Source organism: Lepidochelys kempii, chromosome 1, assembly GCF_965140265.1.
Source record: "Lepidochelys kempii isolate rLepKem1 chromosome 1, rLepKem1.hap2, whole genome shotgun sequence".
NCBI lineage: Eukaryota > Metazoa > Chordata > Testudines > Cheloniidae > Lepidochelys > Lepidochelys kempii.
The window spans coordinates 231795661-231813923 of NC_133256.1; the positions used below are offsets into that span (position 1 = coordinate 231795661).

General features: G+C 40.5%; 1 protein-coding gene across 1 annotated transcript in view; it reads right to left on the minus strand.

Annotated features, from left to right (window-relative positions):
• Window positions 1-18263, minus strand: part of ST8SIA1 (ST8 alpha-N-acetyl-neuraminide alpha-2,8-sialyltransferase 1) — a 161573-nt gene that overhangs the window by 50652 nt on the left and 92658 nt on the right. The window contains exon 4 of the mRNA XM_073318098.1: window positions 10314-10406. Coding sequence (XP_073174199.1) covers window positions 10314-10406 — 93 coding nt within the window. The remainder of the gene's footprint in view (window positions 1-10313; window positions 10407-18263) is intronic.

The window sequence follows — 18263 nt, forward strand, 5'->3', positions numbered from 1 at the left end:
GAGACAGATTTTCCTTAACATACTATGACAGCTCATGACAGAGCCCCAGGCCAATTCACTTGTGTATTAGAATAGATCAAAGTGATTATTAAATGTATAAGAGTATTTGATGTTTAAACTTCATGAAAACTAGTGGGATGTTTCTTGCATTGTTTTCACTTATCTGTATCCTATCATAATGTAGTAGCAATAATAATAATAATTTTCCTTTCCTTAGCTAATAAACCTTAATTAGTTTACTATAGAATTGGCTGCCAGCGTTGTCTTTGGTGTAAGATCAAGGGTACCAATTAATCTGGGGTAAGTGACTGGTCTCTTGGGACTGGAAGCAACCTAAATGTGGTGTGATTGTTGGTTTAAGTAACTTTTTAATCATAAAATCCTGTTTGTCTGGGTGGCAAGACAGGCTGGAGAGTCTAAGACGGTGATGAGCAACCTGCGGCCCATCAGGGCAAGCCGCTGGCGGTCTGCCAGACTGACTGTTTTGCACGGCTGCTCATGGCCACTGGGAGCTATGGGCAGCCGTGCAAGTGTAAACAAATGGTCTGGCAGACCGACAGTGGCTTGCCCTAATGGGCCAAATGCAACCCGCAGGCTGCCCACCACTAGTCTAAGGATACTGTCTGTGACTCTATGGTAAGACTGATATAGCGATCCAGGAGTTCACATTTGTTACTGGCTTGGTGAAATCTAATTGTAGAGCACATCACCAGCTTGGGATGTCTGCCCTGTTTCTGACAGTTTGCCCTGAGGTAGTTACTCACAGTCATGAGCCACTCCAAATAGTGACACACATACATGTACAAATACATTTAGCTTGCAGATGCTGTTAACAACGTGTTTCCCTTCCCCTGCTTATTTATGCTTGTCTTTCCTCCTCATAGAGTATTTTTTTAAAAAAAATTGAAGCAATCACTCACTGACTAATAAGATACATATTTTTCATTTGGCATCATTTTGGCTCTTGTACTTAGAGGGAACTGAGCTTAGATCTGAGGAAGTGAAAGGTGCATATAGAAAACAACCAATAAAACTTACTGTCATGGCATCACACTCATCCACAAGCTAATGTTGAAATGTGAAGGAAGAGAAAGGGAAGGGGCTGCATTAGTTTGGCACCTGCACTCCTAAGAAGCAAACAACAATGCAGAGGAGGAGAGGAGGAAAGAGCTGCAGCAAGTGCATGTGATGCATCATGCATTGCCTATTTGTCATTCCAGGCACTAAATGGAAAGCAGACAAGTAATCTGACAAAGGCCCCTCTTGCACTTTGTCTGTGGTCCCCCACTGCAAAAAGTAAAAGTTGGATTCATTCTCCATGGTGACACTGCACGACAAGTGTCCTCACGGCTGAGTGGCCATTGAGATTAAACACTCCACACGTCCATTTTAATAAAGGCAGGACAGTTTGGAGAGCACTGGTGGATAATAGATTCGGCTACCTAGTGCTGATATATCCCCTCCAGGCGTTCACCTGCTTCCTCACCCGTGGGCTGCTGTTCTTCAGGAAGGCAGCTGGTAGCCACATGCTCTAGCATAGTGTATTGTCAAAGCAATAGGTGTCTATTCATGCTTATGAAAGAAACCCTCTCCACATTCCCTGTAGGGCGGCAGGTGCACCTACATGTCACTACTGATTCCATTGTGCTGAAATGACATTCTGAGTGGACACTGAGTGGCATTAAGAGCTGGCCAGACATCCCTCTTCAACTAGACATAGTGGAAGTGTCCCTCCATTATCCTACGTGCTTTCACAGAGAAGGGCTCCTCATGAACACAAGGGGCAATGCTGACAAGACTAGTCTTCAGGGCTGTCCCACAAAGATTTCTTGCTTGTCATGTCAGTGCAAAGATGTTTAGTCCCTGCTGCTGCTGCTGAATTGATACTTCTCCTCCAGAGCATGATGTTGGGCCATGTATGAAATTGCCAGATTCCATTTTTTGAGACACCAGTCCTGTTGACTTGTGTTGTAGATGGCTGAGGTCTATCTGCCTGTTCCCTAGGAGAAAGGAAGCCAGACTGGATTTAAATCAGGGGTCAATGTGCATGACCATAATGAAATGTTCCTTGCCCATTATGAATTTTGTGTGGCCATTACCAAGCAGTTTACACATGTTCTCTACCAGGGATTCTCCAGTGAGGTCCTTTTTCTGGCTGTATAGGGTCTGCACGTGATTCAGTTTCTTCTCCAGTAGGCAAATCCACGGTATAATTGGACTGATCCTTCAGTCATCACTGCTGGCAAGCTTTGTGGCCACATCAGAATGGCATAAGATGTCACACAGCTTCTTCATGAATGGCCAGTCAGAACAAGCTAAATGCAGGCTGGTGTCAGACTGGGCCTGGGCAGTACCCTAGAGAAAGTGTTTGTATGGCAACTCTCTGTTCACACAGCTGGCCTAGCATACGGAAGGAGGAATTCCACCTTGTCACCCCCTCCCGCTTCATCTGGAGACATGGTAGTTGCAAGCTCCCCTACAGCTTTCAGGATGCAGTGTGTTGTGCAAGATGGTCTGAAATGGCCGGGGGTCTTTCTGGCTGTGGTAAGAAGTGTCTTCACTTGCCTGTCCCCGGCCAGGAATTCTCCGACAACAAGATTCAGGCAGTGGGCAACATAAGGAATGCGTGCAAGTCCATCATCATGCCCTGCTTTCATTATGTTGACCACATTGCCAGATGACAGGAAGAGGGGCTGTAACCACTCCTCAGTGACAGCTGTCGGTTTCTGCAAGATGTCCTGGGCAGTCCAGTGAGTCTCAGAGCCACAAAATGAGAGAGTGGCATGCTGTCAATGAAGGGTGGTGCTGCCACTGCTGATCCAGTGTGCACTGACAGATACGTAATCTTTGGTCTGACCCCAAGTCCACATGCCTGTGGGGGAGGTGTACCCTCACACCTTCACAGTTGCCTGTGGCACCATGAACAACAGAACACAGCTCTGTCATAGCTTTCTTTGCAAAGAAAGAGTGACTGAGTATCCACCACCTTGGAGCAGCAGCAACCAACTCCGTGAAACCTTCATTCTCCATGAGAGAGAAGGGGAGCATGTCCGTAGCCAGCATCTTCATAGAGACTGCAGTCAGCAATCTTCCCTGTGAACAACTCCAAGTTGGAGATAGAAGAGTGCAGATATATTTCTGTCCTCTCAAAATGCTCTCAGCTAGCATCTGCTGACTGGTGAGAGAAGAAGCACATGACAACACTCCTGAAGTCAATGGGGCTACAATGTTTTATACCAACTGAGAATCTGCCCCTCAGTGAGGAGCCCCACAAAGGGATCCTCATGGAGATTTCTTGGCCATCTCCCATTAGGTCTTACTGCAGGAGGTGATGATCCTGTCCCATATTTCTTAGCCCTCTAGGTCTCTATGTATTCTCTCTGGGTCTTCCAAAGAAAGCTAGTCAAAACACAAACATATAGTTGCATAGAAAATTTCAAAACTCTTTCTGTTTCACAGGTTCTAAATGGACTCATTTTCCATTTTTCCACAATGTTTTCCACAACATTTTTCTCTATTTTTTCTTTTAAATTTTTATCGAAACCATTACTAAGCATTTTCTGTTTGTTAAAATGCATTTTTGGAAATAAAAACTGTTGAATAACTATTTCAAACATGATCTGGAAGAAAATTTAAATGAAAAATATTGACAAAAAGGTCTTGGCAACTGTAGCAAGAAAGAAAATTTCAAATATGTTAATTATTCACAAAGAGTTCCACTTTTAAAATAAGGTAATTGTTCCTCTGAAAAATATTTTAATGTGAAGATTTTTGGCCACTCATTGTCCTCTAGAATGTTTACAATGTGAAGATGACGTTTTGGGCAGCTTTTTCAGCCACCAGCCGTCAATGGCCAGTCTAGGAACTTATGTCTCCCATCTCACGTTATTGGCCAGACTCAGATTCCTGAAATAACTTACTTCATAGTGGAGATCATTGTTGGAATGGATTCAGTGGCCCTGAAACCTTGCAACTTTGTACAAATCTGCACAGCTGTACTGTAATATGACATAGGAGTTTGTACATATATAATGTTCTTTCATAATTTTTTTTAAAGCCTGTAAATTGGAATGCTCTCAATAGACCTGGGCAGAAGTTGATTAAATTACTACTCTCCTCTGTTTTGTCACAATTTTTCTTTCTTATTCCATCTTCTCTTTCTTGTTTCCTTTCCTACTTCAGTTGTTACCTTTTGTATCCTGCTATTTAAAAAAGAAAATCTCCTTCTGTATTATGTTGAATCCATTCATGAAATACTACATAATTTTTGCAGCAATATGTGTGTATATATCTATACACATATACATACACACAAATACACACTATCTCTATATCTGTGTGAGTGTCTTATATTTTTGCTTAACCAAACTCTAGAACAGTGGTTCCCAAACTTGTTCCGCCGCTTGTTCAGGGAAAGCCCCTGGCGGGCCGGGCCGGTTTGTTTACCTGATGCATCTGCAGGTTCGGCCGATCGCGGCTCCCAGTGGCTGGTTTGTTTACCTGCCACAATCGGCCGAACCTGCGGACGCAGCAGGTAAACAAATCAAAACATTACTATTGAACCAAGAAGTGTTCAAAAGCTAGGAAATAACAAAGCTAACATTGCAAGTGCAGACTTGACTCTGCTTTTCTGTGCTGCTTTTCATTCTCACTTTCTCACGTTTTCATTTTGCTGGCAAACTGTAGCAGGAAAACTTGTTTCCCGCTGTCTCCTTCAGAGACTGTATTGAAGAGACAGCTGCCAAAACCAAACACAAAAACTTTCTTAGTAACATACCTAGATGCATAATTTCCCTTATTAGGTTTGTGAAACAGGAGGGTTTTCATGTTTTGATTCTGCAATGTGCTGAGAGCTCTGGCCTCAAACCAGAGAAATGCTTAAACGTGTCCTTTAAAGTTAAATATGTGAGTAGTCCCACTAAAGTTCATGGGACTATACAAATGCTTCAGCAGTGAGCACCCCCCGGCACACTGAAAAGTTGGCACCTGTAGCTCCAGCCCCGGAGTCGGTGCCTATACAAGGAGTCACATATTAACTTCTTAAGAGCCACATGTGGCTCCGGAGCCACAGGTTGGCCACCCCTGGCCTAGAGGAAACACTGGCCTTTGACTTTTACAATGGAGACAAGTATACCTTCACTCCACGAGTTGAAGCATTTAGGGTTCTATGTGTTTGTAAAGTCAAATATTTTTCCTGGTTATTAGTGCTGCATGACAGCATGTCAAGTAAATGTCCAACATGAAACATGCTAGACATCATGTATTAACTCAATCAATAAACTATTATTGTGCAGTATTTTCGAATCCTCTGCAAGGTCACTTTACTATGTTACAGTTGAAATGATGGTACAAATATAAAGGTCATGCTGCCAGACACTCACAAAAGAAACAAAACACAAGTAGGTGGATTTACAGAAAAATGATTCTTCAATGAAGGGCACTAAAAATCTCATCTCTAACCCAGAGGATATTGACTAGATAAGCTTTTTGATTCAGATCTTGCAGCTAACTAGGAGCTTGATCCTGAAAGATGCTGAGCATTCTAACTTGATCTAGCAAATCGTTTTTGCACATGATTAATTTTAAGCATTTGTATAGTCCCATGAACTTTAGTGGGACTACTCACATATTTAACTTTAAAGGACACGTTTAAGCATTTCTCTGGATTGAGGCCAGAGCTCTCAGCACATTGCAGAATCAAGCCCTACAATAAGAAAATGAGGGGAGGGTGTGGGGAAAGGAGAAATCACGATTTTGTTCCCCAAGCATTCCAAAACATGAAAACCCTCCTGTTTCAGAAACCTAATAAAGGAAATTATGCAGCTAGGTATGTTACTAAGAAAGTTTGTGTTTGGTTTTGCCAGCTGTCTCTTCAATACAGTCTCTGAAGGAGACAGCGGGAAACAAGTTTTCCTGCTACAGTTTGCCAGCAAAATGAAAACGTGAGAAAGTGAGAATGAAAAGCAGCACATATGGGCGATAGTGATGATGTTGCTAAGACAAAAATTTGCATTTCAACAAAACAATGTCTTTTGCATTGGTGATTACTGTTATGATCACTATCAAACCCCCTAATTAAAATGTGTGTGAGATATACATACACAAAAAATACATGTATTTATTCATACAAAAACTACATTAAAATAACCCCTAAATCAGGAAATTCCATGGACAGACTTAATCCTGCTCGTTTCTGTGCCTGCTTTAAAAGTCATAAATTAGATGTTACTGTTCCACTAACAGAAGATCACACAATACTTCCTACAACCTTGGATATATATGTGTGGAATCTTCAAATACTACAATTAAAAATGGAGTAAAAGTAGTTTATTATCAGAATGGTTCACTATATCATTACACCATAGACATGGTATATGAGAAGTTAACTTCTCTCTTAGATAAGTGACTTGCCCAAAGTCACAAAGGAAATCTACGGCAGGGATAGGTATTCAACCTAGATCTCCCAAGACCCTTCCCGTACCTTTATCACAAGATCATCCTTAGATGGGTGTTCAAACACTTTTGTTAGTATCCATTTACTGTATATTTTCTTTGCAACAAGCAGCGCACAGTAAGGTGTTAGTTAGCCAGTTAATTACAAAGCAAAATTAGCTGTGAATTGAGGTGGTCAATATGCCAGCAAATTCTGACAATCAGTCAGGTCACATACAGGTTGTATAAGTAATGTTCATTGTGTCCTTGGCATACAGCATACATGACTTTCTCTGATTGTCTGGCACTCCTAGAGCTATAGGTGAAACTCCAAGAAACTGTCCCTAGGTAACTAAGGCTGAAAAAAATATATATGATGTTATATTGAATGTTAGTAGTAGTATGTGACCATGAAATTGAAGTAAGAATTATAATGTACTTCAAATACAAAAGGGTGCAGAGTCAAGTCTGCACTTGCAATGTTAACTTTATTTCCTAGCTTTTGAGCACTTCTTGGTTCTATTGCAATGTTCTGATTTCAAAGCTTGACTGGCTTGCCAAAACTGTCAATATCGCATGTAGGGCCTAATCTTCGGATGCTGTAAATCAGCATAGGTCCCTTGACTTCATTGGAGCTATGTTGCTTTACATCAACTGAGGATCTGTCCCATAGAATCCATTGTCTAGGATGGTTTGATTAGATACCACTGAAAGACTCTGCCCTATGTGTCTTAGGAGGACCACAGGAGGGAGCCCCTCTCCTGCAGAGCCAGAGAGTAGAAAGACATTACAGAGTGCCGTTGAAGTCAAAGCCTGCAACATTTTAAAGGATAAACCCCATAAACCCATCTAGTAAGAGGGTAGAAGGAAAACATGAAGGAGCTGTTCGTTTACTCTAACTTCTTTTGTTTCATCCATTTAAAATAGGGCTTGATCCTGCCCCCATTGGTAAATGGGGATGAGAGAGTGAGTGGGATCAGACAATGTTAAACTTCCATTACTTAAATGCGGCAACACTAGGCTCATAACATGGCAAAGTGACTTTTATCTGCTTTTTATGGATGAGATTCCAGTTATGCACCAAGTAGATGCACGACAATGACATCATCAAAAAGAGTCCTAATCAAAACATGACCTTGTTCTGGCCCTGTGTGTTTGCATCCCTATGCTCATACACAGTAAAGTGAATCAGGAATTTGGGGTTCTATTCCTGGTTCTGCCTCTGGCTTGCTGACCTAGGGCAAGTCACCTTCATCTCTGTGCCTAAATTTCCTCATCTGTTAAAGTGGGGACAAGAATGTGTGTTCCTCATGGAACTGTTCCTAGGCTCAAGAACCTCATACTGAAAATAGTTATAGCAGTGCAAGATATTATTAAACCAGTAGGAAAGTGTTATCACTGAAAATCTGTGCAAACTCTGAATGCCACGTGTGTTCCAATGTAATCTTCCATCTGTCACTGAAGCATTTGCTAGAGGTGACACTGGGGCAGCAAAAGACACTCACACAGATACTGTGGAATAGACATACGTAGATGGCAGCTCCGTAAACTGAATTAAAACATAATTACTTGCATCATGAGAATTTCCTAATGAAACTCCTCAGTCAAAGTAGGACTGGAGTGGGAATTAAATAGTGCATAGGTGTTGCACTAGCTGTCTGCACAGGGGAGAATTTTTACTCTAATTAAAACTTTGTATTAGTATCTTAGTATTGCCATCATCCATGTATTGTATGAAGACAGGTCAGGACTAGAGAATTCAAATTTTACATGCTCAGTTCAGGACACAGCATAATATTTTATATAAACAGCTGAAAATTTCACGTCTAAACAATCAAATTCCCCCCTCTCCCCCAAAAAGTGAACGTGTGTTCAGAATTTTGAAATGCCCAATCTGTCATATCATTTGGTTTTTCACTTCCCTGCTCAAAAGTTTTAATGCCCTTCATTATATTCCCGTAAACACTCAAAACATGATTAATATTCTAGCTCATCCCCATCTCTGTTACATTTGGGAGCTTGTTTTAAGTATAGAGGGAAATGATAGTAGCTCAGATACCACTGTCTGTGATTGTCAATAGTCTGATTTTTTTAACGGCATCCAATGTAGTTTTAATGTTCTAAAGAAAACTGCTTGTGCATCCTTGAAATAAAGTCCTTACCATGTCCAATATGTCTAACCATAAAATATCTGGTAAGGATAAGTCTTCTGGAAGGGGTGAATGGTGATGCAGCATCAATTCACTAAATCTGCCATAACACAATTAAGAGGTATTTGAGATGTCAAGTCTCATCAATATCAAAAACTACCTAAAGTAAGGACAAGAGGAGATCAGAAAAATGGTAATGAGTGTAGGAAATAACATTATCTGGGGCTAGCTAACTATAGTTTAAAGAGAGATTCAAATCAAAGCCAGAGATCTGAGTATCCTTGAACTTCGTGGAAGTTTGGATCAATAGCCAGATCTAAACCTCATAGGGAGTTTCTAACCCTAGAAAGGGACAAATCAAAATCCCAAATTGTTGTAAAAACTCAGATCTTCATTTGTATTCTACCTTTGAAGCCCAGGCCCATTTATAATATACTTACGATTAGCTGTAACTTAAAATGCAGCTGAAATCATGGAGTTTGGGGAACATGTGAAGGAAAGGTCAAAAAGACCTTTATAACATTCATCCCACTTTTCATTACTGATTCAGAAACCAGAGGTGGCTTAAAAATCATCTCCTCATGACCTGATTTTCTGGCAGAGAAAGAGGACTTTATCAACCTGTTTAAAAGCTGTCATTGCTCCAAGCAACTATGACAGTTTCCACCAATTTTCAACACTATATATTTGTCCTCCCTCCTTACATCTCTGCCATCTACCTCATTAAATGGCTAAATTTCTCCTGACTGATCAACTCATATTGCTACAACCCTCATCGCCACTTTCTGCCCATCCCTCTTGCCTCAAGATATTGTGAACTGCTTAAAGGAAAAAAACAAACAAATCAGACACTATCCAGCAGAAACTCTCCTCTTGCTTCGCCCCCTCCCACACTCACTATTCCATTCCTCCCCTCCTTCCGCTCTCACCTCCTACCCTCTGGTCTCCAAAGCTGGGGTGTCTCTTTTATTCTCCTCATCCACCCCCTCAACCATCTCTTGTTTCCTGTTCTATCACACTAGATAATTCCACAGCCGTCCTTACTTTCCATGCTTGGAAACGCTGTCATCTTTCACTCTTCTTTTCCCCTCACGCTCAGGCTATTGCTAAATCCCGCCACTTACTTGTTTACAAAATTATCTAAAATCTCTTCTTTCCTAGACATCCTTACTGAAAAAAACCTTTGTCTATGACCTGATAATCTCCTGCCTTGACTATTGTAACCTCCCTCCTGAAACTAACACTGCTCATGACCCCCCCCTCCATTTTATCCAAAATGCCATAATCAAAATTAGTCTTCCTCGCCTGCTGCTCTAACCACTTCATCCCACTTTATAGATCCCTTCATTAGCTCCACAGTCCCTTCCACTGTGCTGCACTTTCAGCAAGTACTGCAGGCACTGCCCTGCCGTAATGGTAAAGGGCCTAGCACATTTTGGGTAATAAATAAATAAAAGAGCTGATTAAAAAACATGAACAAAAATTGAAATTGTGTCTACATTTTTCCCATTTTTGACTTCACCTAAAGCTGAAATTTTGAAAATTTCAACTAATTCTAATAAATAATGGGGGGTTTCATACAGTGCAACAATCAGTTCTGGCTTTGGTTGCTTTCAAGGTTGTCCTTGCTTACAACATTATGTTAATTTTAAAGAACATAACTGTCACATCAACATCTATGATATAGATGAAACCTTCTCCTTGCTGAACAAGAAAGAATGTGCTTTCTACCTTTTCTCAATTATACTGGGATTAGCTGTCACCAGCTGGGTCTTGGATCCAACATCCTTGCTGTATTCACTGGACAGAGGAGGAAGGTTGCATCTGCAGAAACAAAGACATCCAAGGTTTTTAATTGTCATGTTCCAGTTTCAGGCTTTTTATATTGTAGGAATCCAGTTTGCACATAAGGTCATGCAAGCTGACAGAAAATTTGCAATACTAATACTGGACCAAATGAAAAAATGGTTATGGGCTAAATCTTCAGAATTGCTTACACTTTATTTAAGCATCAAACTCTCCCAATATGTGTATCTACAACAGGGTATTTTTGCACTAAAATGTGGATAAGTGCAAATTTATGCACTTTGGAAAGATGGTCCTATATTAGTGTATTGACAGTAAACTCTGAAGCAAATAATGAAAAGTGTCTAGATTTATATATCGAATGTCCCTGCTAACAGGCTATTGGCAAAAGGGGACATTATGCACAGAAATACATTTCAACTAACCTTTTTAAAATCCCATTCCCCTCAGTACTTTTCCTTGTTGGCTGACTGTGTCCCAGAATGCATCATTCTGTGACATCACAACCATCATGGACTACATATTTGCAAACTTTGAAGCCTGTGGTATTTTTGATGTCACATTCTGAAATCTCTTCAGTAGCACAGAAAGTACCAACGGGACTCCACAGGTGGAGGAAAAAATAGTTTTTAGTGGTTACTTAACATGAATTTCTGGGTTTGAATGCCTCCCACAACCTGGCTGCGGGAGACATTAAGTACACTACTCTACTTTGCAGATCATTTTTAGGAAAGAAGATAGGTAAAGGGGAAGACTGAGAGAAAAAAAAAAAGAGACAGAAACTCCTGTCACTGAAACTAGACCCAAATGCTCCACAATGAAGAGATGGACGGTGGAAATAATGCTAAATGTAGGCCAACGTGCACCAACACCAGGCATTGTTGAATCCCAATGAATGCATCTTGTGCAGAATCACATCCCTTGCCTGCTTCATTCACTGAAACTGCAGCATACAGAAACAGAATATGATCGAAGGCAGCATTTCTCAAGCTGGGGATCCTGACCCAAAAGGGGGTTTCAAGCCTATTGTAGGGGGATCACAGTATTGCCACCCTTACTTCTGTGCTGCCTTCAGAGCTGGACAGCCGTAGAGCGGTGGCTGCAGGCCAGGCTCCCAGCTCTGAAGACAGTGCCGCGGCCAGCAGCAGTGTAGAAGGAACGATGGCCTGGTATGGGGGGAGGAGGCGGCGCGGGGGGCAGTCACTTCTTTTTGGGGGCAGGTTGTCATAGCTTGAAATATTTTCAAAGAGGGTCCCAGCAAAAAAACGTTTGAGAACCCCGATCTAAGAAAAGGGGGCATGGCCAAGTGTAATAGTCCTGCTTTTTATGCTCCCCCCCAAAAAGTGCATGCTCAGAAGAGGTGCAAGCCAAGCAAAAAAGTAAAAAACAGCCTCTGGTTGTTTTAACCTATACATGCAACTGCACTCAACCCAGTGGCTAGGGGGACTCAAAAGTCAAGCAGGGCAGGATCCAGGATAGACAGCAACATCATTTCATATCCGTCTCCTGTTTTACCAGGATGACACAGATTTCTTTGGCCCAATTCAGATCCTCTTGCTCCTGTGAAAGTCTACCTTATTTTTTGGCACTATACTCTCCCCCAACTCTCTTTAGCTCCCCTTTCCTGGATGTCCTGTGTTTATAGGACTGACCAGATACAAAAGTGTGCTCCATTAATCTGCTCCTTTGTGCACTACTTCCAGGCAATAGGTGTCATGTACCTGCAATGAACGCTGGTTGCTCATTCCAAGCATCAACTAAATTCAAATTGCATGGGGCCTATATCCTGCCTCAGTAAAAGGTGGGCATTTGGGGGAACAGGGAACGGAATGAGCTCAGTTTTTGTGCCAATTTCTAGTATTACCATAGAAAGGGTTAATGCTATAATGTTCACAGATTCTAAAGACCAGAAGGGTCATCTAGTTAGACCTCCTGAATAACACAGGCCATAGAACTTCTCTGAAATAATTCCTGTTTGAGCTAGAGCATCTCTTAGAAAAACATCCAATCTTGACTTAAAATTTGCCAATGATGAATAATCCACCAGGATCCTTGTAAGTTGCTCCAGAGTTTAATTACCCTCACTGTGAAAAATTTTGCACCTTATTTCCAGTCTGAAATGTTGTATGCTGTAGTACGCATTCACTGTAGAGTGTCAATCAGGGCCAAGTAACAAGGAATGCTAGTACCATAGCAGTCTGACTGCTGCCCTTGGCAAGTATTTTCAGTGCATTCAATGAAGAGCCCCAAACCCTTATAACATGAGGAGGAAGTACAGTGGCTGACCCCTTCTGCAATCCATACTGACCATGTGTGCACTGTGTTATGTCCAGAGTTGGTGGGTGGGAGGATATTTGTGTGCACATTACACACCAGTGTTTCTGTGCAATTTCAAGCATATTTACTACTAATGCAAATCTGCCAACATTCTCTAACAAAAACAGGACTGTACAAATTTGCATATATTTGCATAAATTCAGATACAAGCCATCAGAAGCATGGGTTTATATTCATGCTGTCAGAAAACTCCAATATGAAAAGATAGTTTAAGTCATTTGTAGAGAGCCATGTGTCACTATTGTTTTCTCTTTTTCATGGTTGCAATTCTTAAAAAGAAGAAAAGGGGAATATTGACCCTTGAGCTGGCTGGGTTTTTGTTTTTTTTTCCTTTTGATAATTGTTTTCTCATTAAAAAGGGGGCTTCAATAACGACAACATTTTTCTTGGAAAAAATTCTCTGTCGACATTGTTCAATGATATTCCAAACAAAGAATTTCAATAAACATTTTTTTCAAAATTTTCAGTGTCAAAACCAGCAGGAAAATCCCACTCTGTCTTTCACTTTTTTGAAGTGGGAACTAGAGGGGTATAAAAAGAGAGCAAGTGTGAAATGAAAAATGTCATTAACTTTTTGATTAAATGAAAAAACTTGGGGTTTGGGGTTGGTGGCCGCCTTAATTTTTTTTTATAAAATATACTTACCCCCTTGTAAACAAACTCTAATACCCCTTAGTTGTTATTTCATCACTCAAAAAAATCCCAACAAATGCAGAAAGTCAAGCCACTTTCAACACTTTGTAATGGTGCTCTCAGAAATCCTAACTATGAGGAAAGCATCATTAGTAACAAGATAAATATTTGCTTAGATTCAGTCTTGCAAAGAAATCTGGGGAACCTGGATTTTGGATTATATAATGATGACAGAAGTCAAGGAAACAGAAGGTGACTTGGAGACATTTTAGGACCAGAGCTAATTCTTAACTCTCACAAATCACTTTCAAATTGCATGAGATCCCTCTATCAGGTCAAGTTCTGCCACTCTCATTGATGTTGCATAATATCTTAGACAGAGCAATGGGACTGCTTGAAAAGTAAGGTAATTACTCAGCGTGAGTAAGGGCGGCAAAATGGAGCTCCAACTGAGCACCAAGCACATCAAAAGAAACAGTAGATTGCTCCAGTTTCCCTGTAAACCTAGTCATCTGTTGTTACATGGAAATACAACAGATTGGCAATCCGGCTAATGGACTTTTTGCATTTGGGAGGATAAGTCTCAGTATCTTTATATTTAAACACACATGCACAGGCAGGTCAAGTTTTCACTGAATCAAGGTACACTCTTTTTCAATGCTTGTTTAAATCATTGTTCTTTATAATTGCATTGCCATAACTTTATCACCCAAACATATGAATAAATAAGTTTGCTTTTCCAAACCAGCCGCAGATGTATCATTTAAAATCAAGTTCCCTTCATCAATAAATCTCTCTCCCAGCTTGTGCTGCAGCATGGAACATTAAGAAATTGGCTGAGGACCCAGCTGGAAATTCAGCAAGAAGCCAGCTGGTCAGCAGAAGTCCCTTTCCTTTTTCAATTATTTTTTAGGCTGGTTCACACAATGCCAAGTCCCAGATAGTTGTTGGACAGACTGTGAAGTGGAAGTTTCATACTAGCAAGGAGCATGCATTTTTAATTATACCACAACCACTTATTAGTCATTTAATGAATCTTTTGGTCTTGGGCGGGGGACGGGAGGGAAAAGAATTTCTTGAGGCCAAGAGCTTATGTAAATCCTCTAACTGTTGGTCTCAAAGCAATATGGATTTAAATACACTGATCTTTGAATGGTATCTGTTGTATCTTCTCACTGAAACCAAAGCACTAGAAAAAATGCGATCAACATGCAGAGTTCCCTATGAGGTAGTACCCGTTTCACGGCTGAGACCCTCATGCCTTATAGGTATCTGGTGAACCAAGAAGAAACATAAAACTACCCAAGGCAATAAGAACTGTACTATGATTATCCCACAAAGAAGTCACTCTTTCCATATCTTACTGGTAATTCTTTTACCATATTTGTTCTCTGTACTCCAAAAATCTAGGTGGGTGCATTGGCCATAAAAAGGCACTGGGTGTAATTCTTTAGACTAGAGGATTCACTAAGCTTTAAAATTATTGTTTTCAATGCATGGTCTTTTTGCCTTTCAATTATTAAACAGATGGAGGAGCAGCCAGCCCAAACCTGAGTAGCACTGTGACCCCAAGCTCCAGGTCGTAAGCGCTAATCATTCAAATTTGGCTTGGTGTCACTCCCCTCCTGCTGTCATGATGGAGGGGCAGCTGGGCCAGACCTAAGAGCTGTGTGACCCTTCGCACCAGGTCACAACATATGGAGCAGAGAGCAAAGCCTAACCCCCCAGGGCAGGGTGAGTTTATTAAAATCATGGAGACAAACAGAAAAAGCACAGTATCCAAGAAATTTTCACCACTGTAATTAACCTGCAGCCCTAACGACAGTTTATGATACTTTATGGTACTATATAGTCTTACGCTCCCAGAGGAACCATTGTAGGTGGACCCTGCCCAGGGACAGTTCTTATTATGAAACCAGCTCAGTTAAAGGCAGTTGGTGGTCTCTCTTTTGGACAGGCCAAACAACTGACTTGCAAACCGGGCTTCAGGTGCACAGGTAGAGTTTAAGAAAGGAGTAGAAAGGGTTGCACAGAGATTGATGCAGATTATTTGGTTCCATCTGTGGTTCTTTAATAAGAACCAAATTTAGCAAAATTTAACTGGGGATGGGAAATGTAGCAAATTGCAAATGCACACAGTGCTTAGCAAATATATTTTTATCGGGTGGCCATGCCCTCTACTTCATCCTCTAGATAATCAAATGAAGAACAATGATTTTCTTCAGTCCTTGCAAGAGATCATTTAACCCATTTGCCCTCTTTGAGTGACCATGCAGAGGAGAGGTACAATCATGATTACTTTCCCAAAAGACACTCAGGGTGTTTCCCTATTTTCAGGCTACTAAGCAGCATAATAAAGCAAAAACAGGAAACTGGTGATTGATTGGCTTTATGACTAAGATGCTTACACATCACTCAGACCAGCAAGGAACCATACTGAGGGGAAACAATACAATTATTATGGATGTGGATGGGCAATGGCAAGCTGATGTGGTAGACAAGCACAATGGTGTATAATCTGTATATCTGTAGAGGGATAAATATGCTGTCAATCTGGCTGGAGGTCAAAAGGACAAATCTGAATTTTTAAATGAAAAAATGTGTTTGAAAGTGTTCATTTAGGTTCTTTATTCTAATGCACTGGCCTGCCACTGTAGTACGCATACCACTAGTGGGACAAAAGCCACCAGCAGGTGGCACCTGGGTTGGTTTAAAGCAGTGTTTCTCAATTGGTGGGTCATGACCCACTGAAGCAGCTACGAAAGTTAATCAAGAGTGATTGCGGTGCATTGAAAATTTTATTTCAACCTAAAGCAAAAAAAATAAAATAAACTCAAACCACCTCACTCCCCTTCTGCTGCCATGCACGATTTCCCTTCAAGGTCAAGTACTCTCTGTCAACATCTTAAAACACAAACAAATTATATAGGCTTATCGTTATCACTATATCATTTCTATTCTTACTCTTACAGTAAACTTAAGGTAGGGTCACAAAAATGTGGTCTTCAAATAAGGGGCGGCAAACCTGAAAAGGTTCAGAAACACTGGTTTAAGGTATATTGTCAAAATAAGAATCCATTATGACTACCCTGAGTACAATTATGAAGGTGATATGCTAAATACTTTTGAATTTTAGGTCTGGTGGGCTACATCTTAAAGACTGAGATCTGCTGCTGTAATGCAATCTTTGTATTATTGCAACATTATTTAGTGTATGTTCAAGCAACGGGTTTAAACTCCTCCATTTTCCACATTACTGTGTAATTAGCTAACTTCAGTGATTACAGTATATCAAAGAATATAATTGTAATCTTGTGACAGATCTCATAGGAGATGGATAGTAACTGAATAAATTTAAAATAAAAACATTTTGAACGGGGAAAAAACTGCAATATGTTTAAAATTGGTATAATATTTGATGTTACTGAAGAGGTATTTTAAAGGAAGCTGCACAAAGATCTTATTAGCAAGCTGAAGCAACTTCATGTAATTTGTGGAGACATTACCAAGTAAAATATGTATATTTTTACACTCAACTATAGAATTACAGCAATTAGATATGGAAAAGGTCAATTAAATCTAATGTACTCCACCTGCTAATGAAAAGCATTTCACCACCTATATATTATCCAGTACACTTAAAAGATCTTAAACCTTTCCCCATAAATATGACTGTGTGACTAATGCAATCCTGCTTGCAATCAGCTGCTCGATTTTGCAGGATTTCCCCCTACCACTTCTATCCAACTCACAATACACTAAAAATAGCCTATGGCCAAGTTCCCCTTTTGGTAGCGGGAAATGTTTTCCTATCAGTCCACAATAGATGCCCTTAAAAATGTTCTAATTGTCTTTGTAACTAATTTTCACTACTGAAGCACTCCTTAGGTATTCCATAAACCAGGTATAAGAAACTTTAGGGAATACTGTAATAATGTTATCTAGTTGCAAATGCAAAATGTAAATGTTTTAAGAGCAACTAATGCACTGTCCCCCTCCGTGCCTATTTTCTTTCCTGCATATATTTTAAGTGTACAGTACATATTTCTTTTTTCTGTAGTTTACTTCTCTGCTCTATTAAGGAAGGTATTTGGTCTCTTGGGTGCAAACCAGAATGGTAACAATGTTTGTTTTTTCACAAATTAGTAGTTTTATAATAAGCCATCAAAATCTGATCAGGGAACTCTTAGAAGTGGGAGTTAATTCTGCATCCGTTTCAGAGCCATGAGAAACTCCTATAAAGATGAGAAATGGCACGCTTAGCTTTCCTTCCTCCCCGCTTCCCCCACAACATTTTTCTTGTTCATATTTAACAAAGAGGAACTAATTTCTTTTCCTCCCCTCCAATATCTAGAGTGCAGATCTAGATAGTGCCAAATTCAATCAAGGAAGAACTATATAGCACAAGGTCCTACTTGACAGATCCTAATACCTTCAGAAACACAGGAGCAAAAAGAGAATGAGGGGAGTTTAAAAGCAAACTGTGCCGAGGAAAGAAGTCTGCTCTATTTTCAGATGGTCAGAACTGAATCTTAGGGGAGAAAAGTCACAGGAAAACATTTTAGCCCACTCTCTCATTTTGGGTCTCTCCCTGTCAAGTTCTATCTACTCAGATTGACTTCAAAGGGGTGGGGATGAGGATATGAGTTTCATAAGAGGGCACTCAGCATCTTGTAGGATCAGACCCTTCCTAATGTAATTAGAAAGCAAAAGAAAAGGCGGCTTTCTCCCTCACTGCCATTGTGTTTGTCAGGCTAACGTCTAATGCGGCCTAATTCATCCATCTATAAGTCTCCCAGAGATAAGCTTCCCCATAGCCAGGGAGGGTATATAAGTCTGCCATTGCTGCCTTCCCCCCAAATCACTTGTGTAAATCACCCTGAAAAAGAAAAAAAGGCAAGTTAC